This window comes from Perca fluviatilis, chromosome 17 (assembly GCF_010015445.1).
Source record: "Perca fluviatilis chromosome 17, GENO_Pfluv_1.0, whole genome shotgun sequence".
In the NCBI taxonomy this organism is placed as follows: Eukaryota; Metazoa; Chordata; class Actinopteri; order Perciformes; family Percidae; genus Perca; species Perca fluviatilis.
The window spans coordinates 20,746,315-20,771,768 of NC_053128.1; the positions used below are offsets into that span (position 1 = coordinate 20,746,315).

The following is a 25,454-nucleotide window of genomic DNA, read 5'->3' on the forward strand; positions in this document are numbered from 1 at the left end:
ATTTGAGAATGTGCTGCCTGATGGCCGCCACCAGATGGCGCACCCACGGAGTCAAACGTTTAGCTCCGCCCACATTTGGCCCAGATTCCAAAGCGCTCTTCTTTTGGTCAGAACCAAGGAGAGCAATCGCGGATAGGTCCGTCCTTTGCACCGAAACTTTTTACAATGCAACAACATATTTAAAGAGCATCAAGCTATTACAATCTTTATTATGTAAGCACATATAATATATATAACAGTATATTAGTCAGTCATTTGTATTAGGTTAAACAGAGATTTGATAACGTTTTTAATTTAAGGCCCACCCACAATTGGTCTGGCCCATCCAAAACTGGAATCCTGGCACCGTGCCTGGTTTGTAGTGATCCATCGCACCTGCACATACCTGGTGCTAATACGGAACTGAAATATCGCCGGGACGGAGTTAACACTAGCTACACTCGACAGCAGGTAACGTTAGCCTACCGTTAGCTAGCAGCTGGAGTAAACATGGTTAAAATGCTGACAGCTAAACGGTGTAAAAGTGTGTCTGTATTTCACTGGAGAGGATTGTAACACCAGACTGTAGCAGCCGTTGTCTGAAAAACACAGAAAAGATGTGTCACCTTTTTCAGCCCTTCTAAGTTTGCACGTATGATTTTAATATAACGTTATTATAGTCATTATGGCCTTTAGAAAAAAAAAAATTTGTGGAGGTGGGGTAGCGCGCTATTAGGCCCCTGTGGGGCAGGCCAAGCTTTTGTCCTTAATGGCATTACTTTTACTTTTATACTTTAAGTAGTTTTGAAACCAGTACTTTTACACTTTTACTTGAGTAAAAAGCTTGAGTTGATACTTCAACTTCTACAGAAGTCTTTTTAAACCCTAGTATCTATACTTCTACTTGAGTAATGAATGTGAATACTTTTGACACCTCTGCAAAAAAGGTTATGAATTTGAAAGTTATTATCCCTTAAATCATATATAAGTCTGTAAATTGTGTGCAAAGTAGAAATTGCAGACTAGTGTTGGGGACCAAGAAGCTGGTTAAACAGTGATTTGGCTCAGACTGAGCTGACTGCAGAGACAAAGGATCTTGGCCTACATGTGAACCCCAAAGCCAGTTTCACCAAACTCCTACAGGCTGCTATTTGGAAGCAGAGTCCCTAAGATGGAGATTCTACATTCAACACGTGGAGGGCACGGCAGACTGGTGGTGAGACAAAGAACTGCTTCACACCTGTGAGAAGGTTGCGTTTTCCCATTGGCTGTCGGGTCTTTGAATGCACCACCCCGCCACTAGGAGGCGGAGGTAGGATAAAAGCTGTCGGCATTTGTGCTTCTTCGCTTTTTTCCACGGTGACTCAAGTCACTACAGGAAGCACTCTAGTCCGGACTAGCTAGCCAGCATCACCTCGCTGGTCGAGTTGAACTGGGACAAATTTATATCGGTCTGATATACAAAAGGGGATCCGAGGAAATACTGACCGGGTATTTCCTCTATCTGCAGCGGGTTTAATCAGCCTGGATTCAAGAAAAGGACAGCGTTCTGTTTCTTGCTTGTCGACATGGATTACGTCTCGTCCACTGCTCTGGAACGAAACGGATCGTTAAACTCTGGCGAGAGTTTTAACTGACGAACAACGCACACCGTAAGGCTTTACACAGTTCTGGGCAGATGTTAGAACTAGCTAGTGCGTTTTGGTTTGTTATTAATGAGAAAAGGGTTCGCTACCGCTTTGCCATTAATGTGATCTGATTGTAATCATGTATTGGCCATATCTGGTTATTAATCTGTTGCTGTGAATGTATAACTGATAATTATACCGTTTGATTTTTGTTGTGTTAAGTAGCTGGGTTAAAACCGTAAGCGCTACCTGCTAAACCGCTCCTTTCACGGAGTTTAGTTACTGTCCGCGAGATAATCGCGGTGAATCAGCTGTTAGTCACTAGAGTGGTTATAGTGGCCGTTTCCCTCGGTAAATCAAAAGTCTCAGTCTGTCCTAACTACACGTGGGGTCCAGACCTGGGTGGCTGAGGGAGCTGGCCATTATCTATAACTAAGATCAGAGTGTTTCTTTTCCTTTCCTCCTTTATTCTGTTCTTTCTACTAACCCACACACGGACATATAAGCTAACCACGTAGCTCCCGAGCTAACGCTGCTAATTTAACCACGTGGGATTTGTATAGAGCTTATAGGTGATTTAGCATATGGTATAAAGGTGCGCGTTGCCTAGAAAACCCCACCTCGGCTTCTTCCTCTCCGTGCACCCAGCACCACTACCGCCCTCTTGAGGCTAAATGGTTTTGTGCAGCTCACAGGAGTAGCCATTTTTGGAGTTGTTTTTGTACTAGAACTACATTTCGACACCGCCCCTCCCCTTTTACTCACTCTCTCTCACACACACTCACACACGCACACGCACACGCACACACACACACACACACACACACACACACACACATACACAGACGTGTCTACAAGACATGCTGCTTTTGTTTTTGCTTTGTTTGGTTGTGATATTGTAAAATGTATATACGTTTTATTATTGAAGGATTATTGATTGGCTATTGATAATTGTGACGTTAATAAATTCGATTATACTTAATTAGCAGTTGCTGGTGATTATTTGTGTATTTGTTGTGATAACTGCTGGTCGAACGGGTCGCGCTCGAAATCACCCCTTCCTTTAATTCCTTTTAAAGGATTTTTACAGAAATGAGACTGTTCCACAGTTTGATTATTGGTCCCTGACAAGCAGGGTGGTGCCCCGTTTTGATTGTTTGTCAATTTGATACAGTTATTAATAACCATATTCATAACTTTATTAATATTGATAAAACATCTTTTGATAATTTGCCAATGATCAAATCTGTACCCTACGTGAATCCAACACTAGTAAATGCACTACTTTTTGGTACACTTCCTATATTTGGGTTGGATTTCATTCTTACCTACAGGGAACAGAACTCAAGTGCACTTGGAAGTAAACCAAGACCAGAGTTTGCTTCCCACAAAATGCTCCAGGATTTGGTTAAAACTGACCAAACTGCTCAGGTGTGAAAGAAACCTGCAATAGAAGTTTTACTGGAGTGACACATGCAGGGGTTCATACGACAGAGCATTAGGGCCACATCAATGGGAAAAAAATTATTTATTTTGCATTTCGAGAATAAAGTCAAAATGCTGAGAATTAAGTCGAAATGGCGAGAATAAAGTCGAAATGGCGAGAATAAAGTCAACATGACGAGAATAAAGTCGAAATACCATTTCGAAAATAAAGTCGAAATGTCGAGAATAAAGTCAACATGACGAGAATAAAGTTGAACTACCATTTCGAGAATAAAGTTGAACTACCATTTCGAGAATAATGTCAAAATGTCAAGATTAAAGTTGAAATGACGAGAATAAATTCATCTCCTTTATCACTTAATCACATTAGAGCGACTGTCCACCATGCAAGCTGCCATGTAGGCAACATCATAGATAGGCTATGAGTTACATCCTCGCCTGAGCTCCACTCCTTCCGGATCAAGCAATTTGATCAATTGTCTTATTGTATCTTGCGATACAACATATCCTCTCTGTATTGCACGTAGGTGTAACCATCGATACCCTTGCATCTGTCCATTACAAGCTATTTCAGTTTGCAGGAATACAGCCACCTCCTCGTTTGTGTGGTTTCTCCTTCTGAACAGACGCAATTTTTGGCACAATCTCTTCAAAGTCCTAATACTTATCACCATACTGTGTTTATGCACTAAAAGAGAAAGAATTTCCTTGTTATTAAAACCGATTCTGAGTTCATATAGGCCTTCACAAAGCATTTTGTAGAAGACTAGTAGTTTGGTTTATTCTCAAAAGTCCAACTTGATTCTTGAAATATCAAGTTTTTCCTCGACATGTCGACTTTATTCTCAAAATGGTATTTTCAACTTTATTCTCGTCATGTTGACTTTATTCTCAGCATTTCAACTTTTTTTTCGACATTATTCTCGAAATGCAAAAAAAATAAAAAATCTTCCTCCTTAATTTTTTCCCCCTTGATGTGGCCCTAATGCTCCGTCCGGCTGGTTCATGTCTGTGGGGCTAATTGGTGGCATATTGGCATTAATTGGACATGTTTGTCAGGGTGTTGATCCAGAGCCTATGGAATCATCACTCTGTATCGATAATCTCTCAGGACTCATCCAAGGCCAAGGCATCTAGGTCTGCCCTAGCTGGCAATGTTGAAGGAGACAGCAGAAGAGAAAAAAAGGAAAAGCACAGACAAATGCATGCATACACACTCAAACACAAACGCAAGCAATACGAGATACAATTCAATTATCTTCTTTATTCCTCAGTCATTTAACTCAGTTTTATTTATGTATTTAATTTTGTTTCCGACATATAGGATAGCATGTTTTTTTATTTGTTGAACTCCATAGAGGGCTAGATTTACCTGTATTTACACACACACACACACACACACACACACACACACACACACACACACACACACACACATATATATATATATATATATATATATATATATATATATACACACACAAATATATATATATATATATATATATATACACATATATACATATACATATATATATACACATATATATACATACATATATATATATATATACACATATATACATATATATATATATACACATATATATACATACATATATATATACACATATATATACATACATATATATACACATATATATACATACATATATATATATACACATATATACACATACATATATATATATACACATATATACACATACATATATATATATACACATATATACACATACATATATATATATACACATATATACATATATATATATATATATATATATATATATATATATATATATATATATATATATGATATACATTAAAATTACATTTATTGTATATTTATACAGAAATTAGCATTGGATTTATAACAACATTAAGAGTCTACACACACGCTAGTGGCTCTGGGAGGCTGCACATTAAACTCAATGCTAACGCCAGCATGCTAACATGCTAAAAATGACAATGTTAACATGCAAATGTTTAGCAAGTATGTTTATCATCATCATGGCAATAGTTTTTGAGTGACATTTTTTATTTCAGTTATTTCAGTCCAGATCAGAGTGGTGGCTAGACCGAAGGGACCGGCATTGCCATCCTTGTAGCCGGAAATCTTTTAGCAAGTTTTATCAGACTGGGATTAAGTATGGTTAGAGATCTATTGATTTTAGTACAGTGTGTGTGTGTGTGTGTGTGTGTTAGGGTTTAAGGACCAAATCAAAGCCTCACTGAAGAGGTGTCACAGGTAGAAGATCTAGCATCCTACTGTACCATCTGAGGTCTTGCTGTGCAAAGGGCAACATCGTGAGATGAAGCAGGCAAAAAGGCATACTAGGAAGGTATGTCCCATCCACACTAAACCCAGTCTACATATGCTCTGTCTGCAACCGCAGCTGTGCTTCCAGAATTGGCCTATACAGTCACCCAAAATCTCACAAATGAAGAAGAAGATGGTCATCATCGGACACAATGGACAACCATAAGCAAGAAAGCAAGCAAGTAAGCAAGCAAGTGTCAGTCTGCCACTGCCAGGGCCACTTCAGTTTGAAATAAATCATTACAAACAAAGGAGGAATGCTGGAACTATGTGCTTTCTTCTAAGAAATGTCAGCTTGAACAATGCTGTACAGGTCAGCTGCTGGCTTCATTTCAGCATGCTCAGCCATGCCCATACACTGAGCTCTGCATGCCTGCTGTCAAAGTGAACGAAGGGGTAAGCAACCCCTGTGTTTTTCTTTGCAACAAAATAAAAGCACTGTCTCTTACAATGGGGCCGCAGGGACCACAGTGTGTTGTGATGGTGACTCGACTCTACAAACAGCAACAAGATATTGAATGATGGGAAGACAGATAGCCTGCTGAGCGAGGAGGATTTTGTAGTATTGTCACTGTCCTTGCATGTCTATGGGCCCTATCTTGCACTCGGTGCAGCACAGCACAAAGCCCGACGCAAGTGTCTTTGCTAGTTTAAGACCGACGCAGTTGTCAATTTCCCGTCCAGCGGCCGCGTCGTTTAAATAGCAAATGTATCTGTGCCCATCTTTGCGCCCATGGTCTTACAGGTGTGTTCAGGAAGTCTTACAGGTGTGTCCTTCCAGAAAGTTTTTTTGTGATTGTTGCGGACAAAAATCCTTGATTATGCAGCATTTTTTCTTAAAAAATGCGATGGAATATGCGGGATATTTATGCAATTTTATGCGATGAAATTGCGGGAACTTGCAAAAATAGCGGGAACTTGCAAATACTGCAGTTTGATGAAAAAGAGAAAAAAAAGTGATTGCCCCAACACCCTGCTTTTCCATGATGTTCACGTCGCGTAATTACGTTATTATTACTTCATAACGTTCCCATGGCAACAGTGGAAAATGGTTGCTCTTGTGTGAAGTAAACGCAACATTTTTCAACTTTCTGCTAAGATATATGTGCCTTTTTTGCAACGAAAATGCGGTGATTATGAAATCATGCAAGCCCTGCATATTTTGCGTGGAAATCGTCAATTTATGCAGCAAAAGTGCGGCGTATTTGAAAAAATGTGGCCCCCGCATAAATATGCGGACTTTGGCTGATTATGCATTGAATTATGCAATCACATAATCAAGTTTTTCTGGAGGGACTAATTATTGGCGTATTGCTATCTTGAGGCAGCGGGAAGTGACATAAACCTGGTCTAAAGTCAACAGCGCAGCATTTCATTGTTATTTTAACAGCAAATTAATAAAATGCGCCTAGGCTTGTGCACACTATGCTTGTTACACACACAGGGAATATTACAAATAAAACTATTACGGTGCAAATCAGCCATCATAATAGCAATACGCCAATGTACAAACGCGCCTAGCTTTTAAAGGGAATGGGAGATGACACTGATTGGTTTATTGCATGTTATGCCCAAAACACACCTATGAATTAATGAAGACACTAAGTACAATCCTTTTGAACCATGCACCTGGCGCATGGACCCTTTTTTCCGCCGTCAAACTAGCAGAAGTGGATTTGGACACGCCCTAAACGCACATGCGTCATGCGCTTCACGCCAATAGGGCCCTTTGTCTCTGTGTAATTGGGTGCTTATGTAGCAATGGTAGTGCCACTTGACATATTGATTTTGCTGTTAATTTGATTGAAATGTTAAAAAAGTTACTATAACAATGCCATGTATTTTGCAAAGTTTCTTGAAAAGTTTTTGTCAAGTGACCTTGTTATGTGCTTTAGACAAAGATGAAAATCAAAGAATTAACATTCATCAAAAAAGGTTGGAATGCTCTGTACAGAGCATTGACAAAAAACCTTCAAAATTAATATCTTATTAATATAATCAGGGATGTATTGCTGTAGGCAGACACCTACCACCCTTTTCAATGACAACAAATATTTGTTTCTGTTTCACAGTGTGTCTGACCATGTGTGATCAGCATTTTAATGGTATTTAAAACCTCACGCTGTTTTCAGCAAAGGGTTTCTTTATTTTACTTATTTGGTTTTCATGTTAGATTTATGGTACATCAGCCCATAATTGGCACATCTTCCTTGTGTGAGCGGTGAAGTATTACCGCTCACTGACAGCACATAGAAACGGTCCCCTTTGCAAAATCAATTCTTTCCTGACAGTGCTGTGCGGATAGCAAATCACTCACTGTCACACACTCTGAATATATATATATATATATATATATATATATATATATATATATATATATATATATATATATATATATATATAAATAAATGTCTCCCAAAAGAGGCCAGAGAAGTAACCCATCACTCCAAAATGTGGATATTCTTTTATTTGATTAATGGAGCAGGAGTTTGTTTTTTGTTTTGTTTGTTTTTGTAATCTAAGTATATGGTACTGTAGCCTTCTGACTATTTGCACTCTGCGTTATTATGGCCACCTAATTAACTATGGCTATGGTTCTTCTGGATTGAGTATTCATTCAAATGTGGATATGAATGACATCAACTAAAAAGAGAAAAATGCATTTTGAAATGCTTTTAGTCTGTTGACCACAAGAGGGAGTGTGACATATCAACAGTATTATATACAATTACAATATTTCAATTATAACAACCCTTTGTTTAAACAATACTATTAGTCTGGAGAATGATAATATTACAGATAATACAATATTTAAAAATAATTATAATTAAAAAAGTGTCGCTTTCTGGGGCGCCTGGGTATCTTACCTCATAGAGCAGACGCCCATATATAGAGGTTTACTCCTCGACGCATTCCCCTTCTCTCTCCCTTTTCAAGTCTTCAGCTGTCCTATACAAAATAAAGGCCTAAAATGGCCAAAACGTTCTTTAAAAAAAATAAAAAAATAAAAAAAAGTGTTGCTTTCTGTTTGCAGCGGACTAAGAAATGTTTCATGGTCCCTAATAGAACATGATGATGTGGTTATGCCAGACCCATTATGCTTTAATATTGATGTTCTTAAGGCCAAATAAACAGCACTTGTAAACAGGGTGGGAAATTAACCTCAAAATCGCTGACGGATATCTCATATTTATGTATTTAAACACTGTGCTATCACAAGGCTACGTGTTATTGTGAGGCTACGGTTGGGTTTAGGAACATCACACGCGGGTCGGGTTTAGGAAAAGAAGAACTGATTGGGTTTAGGAAAAGAACGGGGTTGGGTTTAGGAAAACAATAAACGTGGAAAGAAAACATCTCATGCGGGACACAAAGTCACACGCGGGGCGCGATCCCCGCTCTTCTGGGTAAAAGTCCTGTGTTTTACCCATCCTCCACCCTGACCAATCTCCCTATGCAGATTTTCGCCCTTTCATACTAGGTAGACTCTCTTTATGCTTTCATTCATTTACAAATCTCTCTGTCTCTCTTTGTCCAGCATCTACTGTATCAGCCAACTGTGGGCCAACGAGATTTTGCCACAATTTCCCTAAGCCAATCATATCGTTGCTATCAAACTTTAAATATCTGTTCTCTCTGCTGCTGTCAATTATTTCAGATGAATCAATGCAACCCTCCGCCACCTCATTCACCTCCAGTCTTCATCACATCCAGTGCCCAGTCCTGCTCCACATCCCATAATCCAGTCTACACTCTGGGGATATATTCTTGCTGTAATAACCATGGCATCACTACCCCCCATAAATATACTATCTCTCGATGGGGTCTAATCGCCAAAGACTCTATATAATTCTAACTTTATTGGTCACCATTTAATAAATGTTCAGTCTAAATAAAGTCTCTCCTGATTATAATCTTAAGCCGTAATAATTTTTTTGTAAAATGTTCTCATGAAACAGTTCAGCTACAAGAAATACATATCCCTTTGCTCAGTTCACAAAATGGATTTAGTTATGACAGATGAAGTCATCCTGAGTCTACCATCCGTCATCAGAGGTCATCAGTTGTTGTACACTTCCAAAAAAGACAGACGGGGTCATTCTTAATATGGTAGAATCCTGAAACACCTCAACTGTCTCAATGTGGAGGAGTAGTAGCCTAAAACCAATGTCTTTTTTGATTTCTGATCCTTCAACTAACATCTAACCAATCATGCAGAGTGAGGCAGGCCGCTTTGTGGAGGACCCAACCGGTTATATTCTCAGTTTAATTCTCTTGGTCACAAACCAATGCTCAGGTCTGTGGTCAGGAAAAGGCTATGTAGAAAATCAAGATATTTGCCTCATGTCTCCACTCTTTTTTCACAACCACCATCTGATACTACACTTATAGTAAGACCCCAATACATTTGCAATTTAAAACTGCTGCTCTCTCCTCCTGGGTGGTTCAGGCCATACCCAGTGGGCCTTAGACTTTGGGGTATTGATGTGTCACATTGTCACATTCAGCTGCAAGCTCTTCGATGTCAAAGATCATAGAGCAATGGAGCAGGAAAGACAGCATCATCCAAATACAGTGGAAATGCCGCCATATCATCACCAAACTGGACATTCTAAAGAATACGCGCCTTTAATAATATCAAAAACTGGAAAGAGGTGATGCCCACATTCAATGTGTTCAACTTTCTGCCAAAAAAGAGAAACAGATTTCCCTAGTGTACTGGAACTGAATTATATTTTCTTGGGGCAAACAAGCTGGTTAACTGTTCCAGAGCCAAGGACCATGCAAGCCAAAAGGTAGAGATGAGTGGAAAACCTCCTGGGCAAAGGCCAGGGGTGGAACAGATTTAGTCAGTGTGGACCTCAGCAATGGAAACTTGCCCTTAGAACATGGGATGTAATCACTTTTTGTGGAAGGTGGCCAATTTGGTGCGTGGAGTCAAAAGGTACCAACAAAATGCAGTTGGGCTCACCTCTATGCACAGCTTTGGCTCTGGAACCAAACTCCTTGATAGACGGAGGACTCTCCTACTCAGGAATTGTCCATGGCGAGATGTGCCAGGCAGTTGTGGGACTACTGATAAATCACCGCCTGGCTGCTGCACAGTTGGACTTTATCCCTGGGGATGAAAGGGTCACCATAATGTGGCTGCGTAATGTAGAGAGAAAAACTATTACTGTTGTTTGCGCATATGCACGTTTTGGTTGCTAGGCAACAATGGCTGGTAAGCTGTCACGCCACAGCTACAAAAACTATACACCTAAATTTGAGACATGGGAGCTTAACACTAGGCATAGGTGAACTTGAGTGTATTCAACAAAGTGTGCATATTTATTCTAAATCTAGATAAATGCAGGTTAAGTATAGGGCACGCTTTATGTTATAAGCACCAACTCCATTCTGCAATTTCTGAATCATTCTTGATTTTAGGACACCTATTTTAAATAACTAATAAGGATTGAAAGTGTTGTTAAGCGATGAGTCACAGATAATTAGCACACTCTTGCTGATTGTGCCCATTATCTGCTTGGGTTGATTTGTCTGTATATAATCTGTTTGCAAAAACTGTAGTATTTGTGAGGATAATCTTCATAGCATGTTTCTTACACACAAGTCTGTAAAGACTTGCCCTTTCTCAACGGATCCCGATCCACTAGACCCAATCCTCCTCAAGTATCTTTGCAGGGCACTGTGCATTAAGGGGGAGGGGAGGGTATCAAAAACAGCTAAACTGTGGGATGCACTCTCCAGAGTCACAGATGAAGCATCAGTCACCCTGAATATTGAAAGTTCATTCTCTGTCTTGGTCTCCCATGTCTTATTCTTCTTCTCTTTATTTGGCAACTAAATTTTTTCTGAATTAGACAGGCAACACATGGCATTCTGTGCATCAGTTATTTCTGGCAGGCACTCAAAGCATTGACAAATGACTCCTTAATTCAGAGGAAAACAGGGTGGGGAAGGTGAGGCAGACACAAATAATGGGTTGCCTCAGCTGTGAGGTGCATGCTAACAGGCTCTTCTCCTGGATAGAGGGGATATTGAGTTGAAGATGAAAAAAAAACAATCAATTTCCAAGATCCCTGTTGCAAGACAGTCCAGAAGAAGGTAAAATGGGAAAACAAATGCTGAAGAAAACAGAAAAAAACAAGGCTATTGGAATGTGTCTTATAATGTTGCACAACATATGGTATAGAGCGCTAGAAGGATTCAGCAAAGTTTACCTCTCATTGTTTAATTAACAGGAGGTAACTGATCCATAGAGGTGTATGGAAGAGTAATGCACTTTATTTGGTTATCAAAATCAACAGCATATCCTGATAATATTTCTTTTCCAAATTATTAGCGAATCACGATCATCTCTATTGGCACTGTGACTGTTGCTTGACCCAGAAGCACATTGGTTGCATCTAAACACTGACTAATGTTCTTGTTATTAATCTCCCTCTCTGCCTCTTGCTTTTCCAGATGATGAATGACCAGGCAATGCTGCCCAAAGTTAGAGCGCTGCTCCAGCATGATTACGGAGCCCGTTATTGGTCTGCCCCTGCACTTGATTAATGCTCTTGTACCAGCTCCCTACAAATATGCTGACTCTCATCAAGCACTTTCGTCATTGAATAGAGTGCATTTTCTTTAAGCTTGCTGTAATCACTGAGGCAAATTCAAGTGGGTAAAAAAGGTAACCATAAATGATAAAATAAATACTGATACATAAATTCTTTGAGTTGTAAAACATGTTTTGATGGAGATTAGGAGTAAGAGAAATGTATGTACTTAATGTTTTCATGGTGTCAACTTCTTGCAGTTGCATTGGGTCACTGGCACTGGCACATTTTAATGGTTCACTTGATCACGGTGAGTGAGGTCATTACTCACCAGTATGGGGTGTGAGCGGCTACTGGATTATTAACAGTTCCTTATCGACAGAAATACTAGTCTTGGAGCACAGTTTAGAGTGGCTGAATTCTTGTATTCGGTGATGTTCATGAAATGTTTGTTGAAACATTGGCTTTGGCTCAACATGAAGCAGCAGCCATGCAAAGCTACTATTAGATACAATTCAACTTCAATCATGGCTAATGGGACAGTGAGTCAGAGAACTAATTCTTAAAATATGACAATTTGATAAATTAAGATGTTTGGCAAAAGACTACACAGATACAGAATTAATCAAAGCTCAACTTCTCCGATTTACAGTTGTAGACAGAAACAGAATTTTTTTTATATAGTACAAGTGCAAGGTTAGTTTAAATTACACATATTTTAATACTGGCTTGGAGGTCCAGCATATACAATGTCTCGTTGTTTCTCAGTGACCTATGAAAAGAAAAAGGCTCAGCCTGACTTCCAACATTGGCACTGCTATTGATCAGTTAACCAGACAGAACACTGAATACAGCAAAAAACTACAACATATGTTATGTTTTATTCTGTTCAGGGTTCTGCTGTTAAATGAAAACCTTATGAAGTGTGTGAATGCTAACTTTACTGTCAAGGCAAGTATTTACTGAAGGCTAATCCAGTGTGAGTGTTTTGCTTCATGTGGTTGCATTAACCACTTGAATAAATGCAAAGAGACAAATTAAATAATGTATGACTCTTGATTTACTGATTAATTAAGTGTGGTATGTACATAATATATGTACTGACTGTCTCCATTCGTAAATAATCCCTTTTATACAAGCAATAATAAACCAGAGCTAAGTACTGAACTCTCTGCTTTTATTATTATGACCTATTTTATCCCTTTTATGTTTCCTGTATTTAAATACGCCATATAGTATGGAAATTCACCGGAATTTATCTTCCTCTACAATGTCTGGATTTAAATGTCAGGGACTATGTTACAGTAGTAAAGTCATTAACGTGTAAATATAATGAGAATAAAGGGAGCAAATCTTTCAGATATAGCTTGGCTTTATAGTCGGCTGTGATTTTATATGTGGCAGCATTTTAACTATTCTGTTACAGCTAAATAGTTGAACAAGCTATTTTAGGTAACCTTTAATCAAGCAGGTTAATACTGTGTGTCAAGAGGGCATTACCAAGAAGGTATGTAGTCAAAGTGAGTGAAATCAGGGAAGCACTTAATTCTATTTCACACAGGTCTTACCCTCTAATAAGCTCTGCACAATCACCCCTGTGGAGCAGGGCACTGAAATTTGCATACACCGGTTAAGGCAGTCAGGATGTACGCAGCACACAACAGCCTGTATTTTAAATGTATCCAAAACCATAATTAATTTTCCTTAGATGAATAAAAAAGTAACCTGAAAAAAACAAGAATACCTGTGAACAAGGTTGACCTTAACTCTGCTTATTTGAGACAACAATGTCCATCTTGGCCTTATTTGCATAACCATCAAGAACCAGCAATTCTTGATATGAATGTTGTAATGCAATGGCTGCATAAAAACATAAAAAAAGTAATTCCAGGAGAAAATAGTTCTCATTGAAAACAGCAAAAAGCAAGGTATGTGGATTTTTTCAAAGACTAACCAAAAGTAATATTCATGCTTTGAGCACCACAAATACATACAATTCCATTTAACTCCACTGGAGAAATGAAACTGAACTTACCATGGCTAGATACAACTACAGGAAACTGGGGGAATGTCTTTTTTTGTGTGTCTGATTTTGGTCAAATGTTGTAAGCTCGTTAAAATATAGAGGCCTTTTTCTTTGAAAAAACTAAACATACCAAGCAATTCTAAATCAAGTCTATTTAAAAAGCTTATTAAAGGAGCCTAATTGATGTGAGGTTGGGTGATGTTGATCCCAAGAAACAAAACATCTTCAGTTGAAAGCTGAGCTTGGTTAAGCAAACACTTACCTTGACGCTTTTTCATATAGAAGACATTTTAGTGTCAGTGAGCCGATGGGCAGAAGTGAAATAGATTTGCATCCTTTAAAGTGCTATAGCTACAGTGCATTTCACCACTTCCCGCATCAACATGTCTATCATGAGTGACTGATTACATCAATGTCTGCATAAACACTTTGGGGAAGTGCATCTGCCAGAAACTCCATAAAGTCCCATGGGACTTTGGTCGACAAAAATGCTTTGGATAATGAGTTGTCTGCATTATGCATGACAATCTGACAGACCCTCCTATGTTACAGGAACTTATCATTAACCACATACAGATTATTAACTTATTATTCCAATTAAAGTGGGCTTTTAATCAGTCATGTTCCCAAAGTTCTTATTTATTTTCTGCTGTGATGTCTTTTAGGAATGATTAATCTCTCAGCAGTTCAACTCACATTAGTAGACAATAAAGTTGTGTTTGTTTCTATCTATTACAATGGTTAATATGTAATATGTCATGTTGCTATAAAGTGTCAGATATAATATCTCACTTGAAGTTACCAATACTAAATAAGATATTCTTAATGCCTAATCTCTAAATGGAGCTCACATAGTGAGACAGAACAAAGTGTATTTTAATAAGACTCTTGGTTTAATTTCAGGACGTGACAACCGCAGACATGCTCACTACTTTCATGAATGCCTGTCCTTCCACTGATGAATAGCTTAGCTTGCTGTAACCCAAATGGAGCTCCTCTGCTATAAAGTAAACAAAAGCTAAGTTCTTGCTGAAGGGCTCAACTTGCACCTGCATTTATGATGGAACCCACCAAGGTAAATTCATCACACAATAACGGTGGCACTTGAGTGATAGTCAAGACAAAGTAAAAGCACAAAAGAAATAATTGTGTTAAAGTAATTGCTTTATGTGCTAGCTAAATGAAGAGACAGTAATTTTTTGTCATAACCATTCTGAATCTGATCAAATCAATATGTAGCAGATGTACGGCTATAAACTGTTGTTGCTTTAAAACACGTCTTCATTCTTAGCTCACCATCACTTATCACAACCCTCTTTCAAAGTAAGTGACATACCTTTGCTAATTAATCTAGAGCTGTCCTGAAATCCCATTTACGTCAGAATAAGCAGATGTGTACAATTGCCTTGGGAGTTCTCTGCTCCTGAGGCAATTTAACAAAGCCTGTGAAAAGTTTGGATAGTGGATACAATTACAACAGCAATTTATATGATACACATTAGACATAAAAATTCTGTACTCAGTGATAACTGCGAGTTAAGCATTCTGAATTACAAATTAGTTTATTGAATTTTCGGTGTCAACACCCAAGACTGAATGCAGAGAGGATTCTGAAAAATCTACCAATCAGGTAAAGCGAGCATGTTCTGCACACGTGTTAAAATACAATGTAATACATTTTCAGTGCAGTGGCTGACTGTATTTTCAGCATGTACATGTGAAGTATAATAGCAGCTCGTGTCCCACTGGGGTGGCAAGACACTGTGTTAAAATGTGGTCTACAATCTAAAAGTTGTCGAATGAGGTACTGGACAATGATCATTGTTTAGCATTATGTTATGAGCTATATCATCAATATTCATTCTGCTATGATTGTCATCTTTTGGGTCAGTCCTGGTACTGACACTTGCTCTGCTCCAATCATGCAACAGGTATTTTCCAAGATACCTTGTTGGGGCATAAAAACAACCTCAGTTATTTTTACTGTAATTCCAATCAGTATAGGTCAGCTATAATCACTGCCAAAGTACCCTCAGTTTGGGTACTGTCTAAATGTGCATTTCATGGTCATTTTAAAGCCATCACGGACATTTTCCTAATTAGCTGTCTGAACCGCTGAAGTGTTATCGCTAATATGGGAGCAAGGTGTCGTTCTCAAAGTTTGCAAAAAGGAAAAGTGATTAAGAGAATAGAGAATACAAAGCGGAACAGATAGACGAATGCATTCATTCTCCAAAACCTGGGTGCTCACACTGAAGAAGGTGACCAATAAAGACTGGGATCAGTGATTCCATCTGGCAGTCACACCACAACCAAGGCACTCAAGTCAAGTCAGCATGCATGAAAAAATAAATAAATAAAAACTAGAACTGCAAGCAGTTATCATTGACATATATAAAATGGACCAATAGATCCCGTTGCTCTGGATGGAGACCAGTGAAGGATATTAGAAGCACTTTTCCAGTGACAAATAAGCTTGAAGACTTAGATGTGACGTGAGCAACCTGTCTGAAAGTTGTAAGTCTTCTGGTAGCTGTGCCAAGAGAAATCTCAATCATTCCGAATCTTGCAGAGACGGAGAGCGTAGCTATATGTAAGGAGATAACATGGGCACAGGCTAATTATTGCTAACTAAAATGCTAGTTAACATTAGTAATTAAACTTAAATAGCTAATGTGAGTCGAAACTGCCTGCAAGCTTCTCCTGTACTGTACGGTAATTTCTCTACTGTGCGACAGTAAGTCGCATGGTTATGACACAATCATTAGCCTATTTTTACAAAAACGCCTGCTACGGAGCCATAAAGTGAGGTACAAGGTAATGGAACCTTTTATACATTGTCGTGTTTCTTTAGAAATAAACAATGGACAAATAGAGTCTTTAAACGCTTCAGATGTAAAGTTATTAAGTGGCGTCAAAATGAATGGCAGTCAATGGGATGCTAAGGGTGGTGATGGCTTGTTAGCATCAGGAGCCAGAGGAGCTACGTGTTCCGAGGAGAAGCTTACCCCCTTCGCAGTTATGACAGGGTCCTAGCCTCCTCGGCACGAGTCGCCCCTGACAACCCACAGAGCATTGCAAAGCGGTACCCAAAGCACGACGCGGGTGAGGCAAACACCAGGAAATATCACGAGGTGTGAGCTGCAAGGTCTGTAGTGAATTGCAATTGCAAACTTCCCATTTACATTCATTGAGTTATAGGCCAAAATGCGTCTACCTCGATTATAGCGTCCCCTTGATTCCTTGTAATTATGAAAATGGTTGTAAATGTATGTTTTTCATGAATCTTTGATTAAGGATGTATTTTTGCAAAACATTTCTCAAAAAAAAACACTAGTTGGCAGGATGTACAGTGTACAGATGGTACTACTGGGGTAGAACATGGGCTACATCATATGGTACAACTGCATAGCCTCTAGTATCCATACAGTACATAAGTGAATCATTTTTGCCAAACGAGTATTTTGATTAAAACATACATCCCTTTATCACTATTAATATATGTTCCTTATGTGCTATCATGTGTGCTGATGATTATTGTTGACAGATGGTGTACATGTTTTTGCGTGGTAATGATAATGAGTTGCAGTGATGCATACATTGAACACTATTTTTTTCTTTACATTTTGTGACATATTCTATGGCGCAATGGCAGACAATTTGGTTTTCAAATGAAATATCACTTCCCAGGCTGGTGTCAGTTGGATTCTATAGATGGGTGATTGTTTTAATTTGCAGCTGATGCTCTGACATGTTTTGTGATGTTCAGTTGCACTGATGCATGTCAGCTCCTACTGGCTGGTTGCCAGTATTTTGTTATTGCACTGTGGGATTGCCAAATCCATAACCTTTTCACCACTACATTCCTGTTTAGATCTGGGGTTTTTAGGTAACTACTGTATTTGCAAAGCCCAAAGTTGAGTTTTTGTACAATAATGCTGCTGTAACTGTCACTTCAGTCTTTTAAATCTGAGACGCTATTAGGATTTAATGACCTGATTAAATGCTTAATGGGTATTTTGCATCTTATTTAATTTGAGCAGTCTTACACTGTTTTGTTATGTTTTTAAAGCAAAGTAGACAAATTACTTTTTTGAGTAATATGCTTAAAGCTTTTTTCATGTATATAAAATATGCTCATCTTTAAAGGGGTGGTTCAGAATTTTGGATTTAGGACCTCATTTCCAAGTTAGCCAGTGTGTTATTTACCAGTGGAGACCATTTTCAACACTTTTCATCCAGTCCTTCCAGTTGCAGAGTTCACTGGTGCTAGGCTAGCGCAAGTCAACAGTATCTGCTAGCCTGTCATTAAAAGCAGTCTTACCCACTCCACAGTACACCTGAGGCAAATAAATTATAACGCCAGACTATCGATGTAAATGTCTGTTGATAGAATGATGTTAGAAATAAAACTACCCTTGCATCTCAATGATCGCATTACATTTTGAGGGACTAGTTTCTCAGCAGCAGAGGAATTTTACTTAGCGCTGGTTAGTAGTACTGCGCCAAAAAGTAAACAGAGAAGCGCGGTCCAGTCTGGACACCTAGTAGTAGCCTAGTACATTGGTATTGAAGCATTGGATTGTAAACTAAGGACTAGGCAACATGGTGATTCAGTGTGCATTTAGAAATTGTAAAAATAAATCAAACAGATGGGCACCACAAAGTTTCCACAAATTTCCATTGGGAGATCCAGAAAGGAACCAACTGTGGCTTCTTGCTGCTGGCTTGGACATCAAGACACTGGCCAAGACTCTACTCAAGTGGCAAATGTGTAGTGATCATTTTAGACCAGACAACTTTGAAAACCCCCGCAATCTAAAGGACCACAAGTCACTGACAACGAATGCGGTTCCATCCGTCTTTCCAGATGCACCAACAGCTACTGACGAACAGGTACATAACTTTTGGTAGGCTACTCTAGCTAATAAAGCTAGGCCCTTTCATAACGTTAGCCTAGCTGCTACTGATAGATTGAGACAGACAATGTTAGTGGAGATAACGTTACTGTTTAATGCATTGTGGAGAGTGACAACATTAGCTAACGGTATAGCTACATTCTTGGTAGATACCTGGCTGGGCTAACCGCTAACTTTAGGTAATTGCTGACAGAAGAGTCATGTAAGCTCGGACAGTTTACATGCAAATTGCTAGCCTGTGTACTTTCATGTACCGGTAACATTATGTGAGTTATAGCCTGGCAGAGTGGAATTAGCAGCCAAAATGCAGCAACTTCAGGTAAGGCAAAGGAAGGACAGTCACAGCTAAAAACTTTAACGTTAACCAGACATTGTTTACTTCATTAATGTATTTACTGTGTTAATGAACTGAGGATGGGAGTAGGATTCGGTTCGGTGTTCGGCAGAATCTTAACCAGTGGGTTCGGTATTCTGCCGAACCCCAAAAATCTGGGTTCGGTGCATCCCTAGTTATATAGTCATATGGAAATGCAATATATAATGACCTTCTGTCCTAAAGTCAGAATGGCAGCATTAACAATAACAATAGTGTCATGGAAACAGCTCATAATTGAAGTAAAGCCATGTATTATTTGGTCACTCCACGACACAAAGGAGCTTTATTATTAGTTTTCCTGCGCCGCACAAGCCTGGGTTTAGAATTAAAACACAAATGATTTCTACTGTATTTGTTGAGACCTTCAAAAATAAAACATAAATGTATATAGTTTATATAGACCATTCTCTTTTAACACAAGTGTGGAGCTCTGAGCTGAGTCAGACTGACCTGACCTCTCCTGGATCTTCAGTAACCAGCACATCTGTTTTACAGCTGGCGATGGGGTTGATTGACAGTTCCACTGGTGGCACCACAAAGCTCTTGCTGACTGGCAGCCACAACCCTTGGCCCAGACTGTAAAATGATCTGTTTTGGCACAACCGCAAGTCATAAATATTAATTAAACTACTGTCACATTATAACATTTTGTTATTACACACACATTGTACAGTATGTACATACATAAGCATGCAAATATACTATTGTAGGAATGAGCACAATGAAAAGTGGAGCACATGGGTGATAAGGGCCTGTCGAACAGAATTCATACAATGAGGGTAATACATTTAACGGGAAATATGGTTATCCTTGTATAATTCCGTTGTATGCAGGGTAATTCAGGGTTTGATATTGATGTGGGAAGAGTCTGGGACACAATTAGACGACAGTCATTCCACATGTTAAAATGTTTTTAATTTACAACAACAAAGGTAGAACCAAATTTAACAGCAAAATAAATGTATAGCCAAAACTTGATTACCTATTAAGACTGGATCTACACAGTTATGTTATAGTGAAGGACACTTGTTTAGCCTTCTAGTGAATAATCGTTGGCTTTTAATGTCAATCCTGTGGCAACCAATTGGTATTCACATGTGGTGCATCAACACAGTTGGAAACAGAATTGCATTTGGAGAAATACATTAGAAGTAGCTGTGGTGGCCTAGCTTTTATTACTAATTAAAAAAAAAACTATTTCCTGTCTCGTTAAACATAATGTGCTCTGTAGCACAATGGTTTTTGTAATATGTGTACTGATGACCATTGTTGAAGATGGTGTGAAAAAAAATTATTTGGCTTTGCCAGAGTTGCTTCTCTCGACAGAAGATGAATATCACCAGAAGGACACCCTGGGGGCCTTGATTTGTCTTGGGAATAACAACACCTGGTAAGGCCTCACAAATTGCACAGAACATGGCTGTGCTTTTCATTATGTGCTTTTATTGTATCTGAGCAGGTGAGCGACAAAACCACACATTCCTAGAAGTCTAGAAACCAAGCATGAACGGATTTGCTTGTCAAAAAGCTTGTATTACATGTAAACTCTCATTTGACTCCCACATAAAAGGTATCACAAAGAGCTTTCTTTTCACTTTCGCAACATCATGTACATTTATCCACTGTTAAATATTGCTTACATCCATCGTGTCAAACACGCCTTTGTATGTACAAGACCTGATTACTGGAACACAATTTTCTGGAGAGCCAAACCTCAGCATTAAAAACCTTCAACTTCTACAAAATGCAGCTGTCGGTATTTTAATAATTATAATCAGAGAAACTGAATGCATTATTGGTGGTGGTAGAGAGTAGTCCCTTGAATCACAGTATGCCTTTACCAAGAAAATAGGATGGTAATGCTCATATAATTGCTGCTTTATAACGGCATTGGGATGAAATGAATAATTAGTGCTCATACAGGTTACTGTTTGATGGAAGGGGATGGACAGAGAGGCGAGAGGGAGAGTTGCAGAAGAAGAGGTCCCACACTTATTTTTCCTATAGCATCGAGAAAAAAGTGAGAGGCAGCTCTGGTTTCTTACAAAGATCCCCATCTGTGAAACCAATCCCTGTTAGGACTGACTCTAACAGTGTCAAGCTGAAGAGCAATGCAATCTTTTCTCCTATCCTCTCCTACACAGCACTGATATAGACCCCTTCCATCAGGAACCCCGTGAGGGTTTCCACTTGGTTGCTGCATCTTTACTCACTTTGTGTGCTATATGTATGAGTGTGTACATAGCTGAAAGTAAAACTCTGGACTGACACAAATCTTTGACCAAGCAGTAGATTTGGTTGCTGCCTTTATGTGTGTGTGTGTGTGTGTGTGTGTGTGTGTGTGTGTGTGTGTGTGTGTGTGTGTGTGTGTGTGTGTGTGTGTGTGTGTGTGTGTGTGTGTGTGTGTGTGTGTGTGTGTGTGGGGGGGCAATCCGAGTCTCATCTCCAACATACTTTAGTGGTTTTAGCTGGCAATGGACAGCTAAAAGATGAAATGTGCTTTTGTGCAGAACAAAGTTCTTACCTAATTTCTTAGAGTGGACACAAGCAGAGAAGCTAACTCTGCAAGGTCAGTGTGTAGAGCTGCAAGATTACTGTGACAAAGAACCCTTCATACCTACGCACTGGAGTGGTAGTGAGCATGAACTCAAGGGGGATTTAACAAAATCAAATGCTGTCCTTTAACTCATTTAAATTACAGACCGTAATAGAACTGAATGAAGAAATGACCACATCAACTGTAAAGACAAAAAGGCTACTTGTAGTGTTTTGGGTTATAAAGCAATTCATTTCTGTAATTGACCGTTTCCCAAATAACACACATTAATTTCAAAAAACAGCATAGTACTGGCCTAGTGAAAAGTATACTACTTGCATTACACATTCAGTATAATTGGTCAAAAATAGTGATTATTTATTATGGTTATATTTTATATGAATAAAGAACAAAACAATTAGATTTGCTGTAGATACACTAACAGTGCTCCCTTTGTTGTTGTAAAATAATGAATATGAATTCCATATTATAACTAGGTTGTTTGTTATGTGTTGGAAGGGCTAACCAAAATCCTCATCATCAATGTGATCAAATATTTTGTCTGTATACAAAAGCCTTTGTCTGAAAGCACATGTAATACACTAGGTCAGGTTGATCTATTTAAAGGAAACAAATAAAAACACGGATACTGAATGGGTACTTTGAATCTTGCACTTTTTGAAGAATGTCAGACACAATGACCCCATCAAGAATGAGTAGTGTAACAAAAATGGCAGTAAAAGCATTTGAAACGAGTCCATCCAAGACTGCCCCTTGGGCTATTTCTCCACACAAGAGCCCATGGGTGAGACTTCACCCCGGCACGAGGTGTATTTGTGTGTCCATCCAACTGTGTATATGTGCATCTGCTCATCTGTATGCTCCGTTACACACATGCACACACAAAAACATGCCAAGAACACAACCATCATTCCATTGTGTGACCAAAGACTCACAGATGGCGAGCAGAAGTCATGCACTCAGGAGATGCAGCAGAAGTGACAGACTCACCTGAAGATCCTCTCTGGGGCCTGCTCTCCTGTAACTAGGTCGTAGCCTTTCTCCAGATTAGCGTATGGCCAAGGACTTGAGGACAGAGCAGAGGGAACACCAAATCAAAAGATGAATTCAAAATATTATATAAACACTCTATTAAAAACTAGGATGGCATTGCTTTTTCATTAATAAAGATGTTGCAGTTGCAATTTCAACACTGTGTGTGTGTATATGATACAATATACCAAAACAATTTAAATAGAAGGTCAAAATTAACTTCACTTGATCAAACGCTGTTTTTATGTGGATAAGATTACCCTCTGTCTGCTGTTACTCCTTCAGAACTGTAAATGGAAATTTGATCTGTGACTGGACTGAATCCAGCAAATGACAGGTGGAGTTGAATAACAATGTGGGATCCTTTTAATTGAATCAATGATTGGGGAAGCCAGGCAATTGTCAAACAAGGTCAGAGTCAGAGAGAGAGCTCATTTGACTTACTTTTCTATCCCTATCATGTCCATTTTTACTACTTATCTTTTTTGTGTTGTTCTCCATTTATTCGTCTCTCTCACCTCTCTGCCATCCCCTGCTGTTTTGTTTCATTACACACTGTAACTTCACTCCTATCTGTATCGTAAAGTCTCCTTCCTCAAGTTAAAAGACTGTACAGGTACATTTGCATGTTTTAGGCCAGTAACTACAAATTGCTTATATTTTACATTACTGGTGACCATTTTTGAAAGCATACAGTACATTATAAAATTGATTTTCTTCCTTCGTTTCCATTCATTTCAATACTCTGGAGATTAACTTGCAGAGATGTGAAACTTGCTCCAGATAGCTAATCCATCACAGCGAACAATTCACTCTTACTTCATGTAAAATTACTATAACTGCTAATACAGTTGGGAGTAGGGAGTAGGGACTGCGAAACCAGCAATAAGGTCATTTAAGTACAAGTGAGTTTTTAGATACGAGTCGATAGAGCAGACAGGACTTACCCTTCGTTTCGACCCCAGTCACTGCGTACGCAGAGGTGTTTATGGACAGGATCGGGGGAATAACCCTCATGACAGCTGCATTCTCCTGCGACAAAGAGTACAAGAATAAGGGGCACAGTGGCTGATATTTATTCATCTTCAGTAGCTGAATAAATTACCATGTAAGTGACCCGGCCTGCTCATTCATTAGATGTGTATCAAATAAGCAGTTGCCATGCTACCTAATTTCCCAGATAAATTTCTCCAGTGAACAAAACTGGAGTACATTTACAGTGACACCAGTACCATTAGCTCAGCTATTTCCTGGAATATTTTACAAAACTTAAAAGCAATCATTCTCTTGGATTGTTCATCACACTGTCCACTATAGCTTTTTCTCCCAGAATACTATGGACATAAGCTCCATTGGTTAAGTTAAGGGCCTGTTAGACAACGCTTTAAACATTATGTGTGCGTATATTTTGTCATGTGTAACGACTTAAAAACACATGGCACCAGCAGCCAGCACTCAAAAAAGAAAACTGTGTCATACACACACTGTTACTCCCTGGGATCAGTGACATGGATTATGCTGGCTAGAATCTGAGAAAAAGTAAATGGGTTTCTTTTTGTTGCCAGTATCCCTATAAGTCTTTATCGTCCTCACTGAGGTATTTTTGTCCTTGAGCATTTTGTGTCTCGGTACAAGATCTCCACTCAGCCCTGCTCAGTTAGCTGGACAGCTCCCACTGCAGAATGAGCTGAGACACTCAGACAGCAGCAGAGACACTTTGTTTTGGTACAGGAGGCTGCCAGTCTTGCAGCTAGGTCAGTTTGTACCTCTCTGGCTACTGTGGCTGCTGCCTCACATGTTATCCATTAAGTTTAAAATCACCCATTACTTTTTGTACATCATAATACATTATTTGATTGGTGTGTGGAGTTTGAATTTCTGGAAATAAGATGCATTTCTTCCTTAGATTCAGAGCTTCAAGTACAGCACTTTCCCACTGAATCAACAGAAATACATCTCAAAAGAATGGTGGATTTTACAAAAAAGAAAAAGAAAACCCCACATAAAATATTAAAAGAAGTTAACTTCTCACACGATACAGTAATGTGAGCTATTTAAATTAGATGGACACATGGTTAAGCGTAATTTGCTCTTACCAGTGTAATGTACCAGATAGTAAATGCTGAAAACATATTCTGTAGATCTTTACAGTCATTCCCTGAAAGAACAAAGCCAGCAGCACCGGACATGAAGCAATTATTATATTATACTACTCATAACATTAAACAAACCGATGAATATGCATTTAGATTACTTTATGTGGGTCAGTTTCATAAAGATAGAAATGCATGACATATGATAAATAAAATATTCAGAATACATGTATAATGTCTTTAAGGTAGATGGGTGCATTCATGAAATCTTCAGTTACTGATATCTTTACCATCTTTTTTATTAGCAGTGTTCCCAAAATAAATGCTACTGAATGCTTTCTGTTGACCTATATGGAGGCATAACACTGGAAAAATGTGTAATGGCCACCCAGGCAACACCATTCACATTTTATCACCTAGTGTTTCATAATTTACTGGTTGAGTTTATAGGTTTAAGACTGACTCACAGAGTGATACACCACCAGGATTCAGTCACAGAGAAGCAA

General features: G+C 38.8%; 1 protein-coding gene across 3 annotated transcripts in view; it reads right to left on the reverse strand.

The window, feature by feature from the left end:
• The window catches only part of LOC120545374 (astrotactin-2-like), a 298,446-nt gene that overhangs the window by 107,669 nt on the left and 165,323 nt on the right, over positions 1-25,454 (reverse strand). For 2 of the 3 annotated variants that reach the window (XM_039779627.1, XM_039779628.1), the window contains 3 exons: positions 23,803-23,887; positions 22,814-22,888; positions 19,717-19,854 (listed from right to left, as the gene is read on the reverse strand). In XM_039779627.1, coding sequence (XP_039635561.1) covers positions 19,717-19,854; positions 22,814-22,888; positions 23,803-23,887 — 298 coding nt within the window. Of the gene's footprint in view, positions 1-10,369; positions 10,482-19,716; positions 19,855-22,813; positions 22,889-23,802; positions 23,888-25,454 lie in introns of those variants that run through there. The other variant, XM_039779629.1, reaches the window with a different exon arrangement.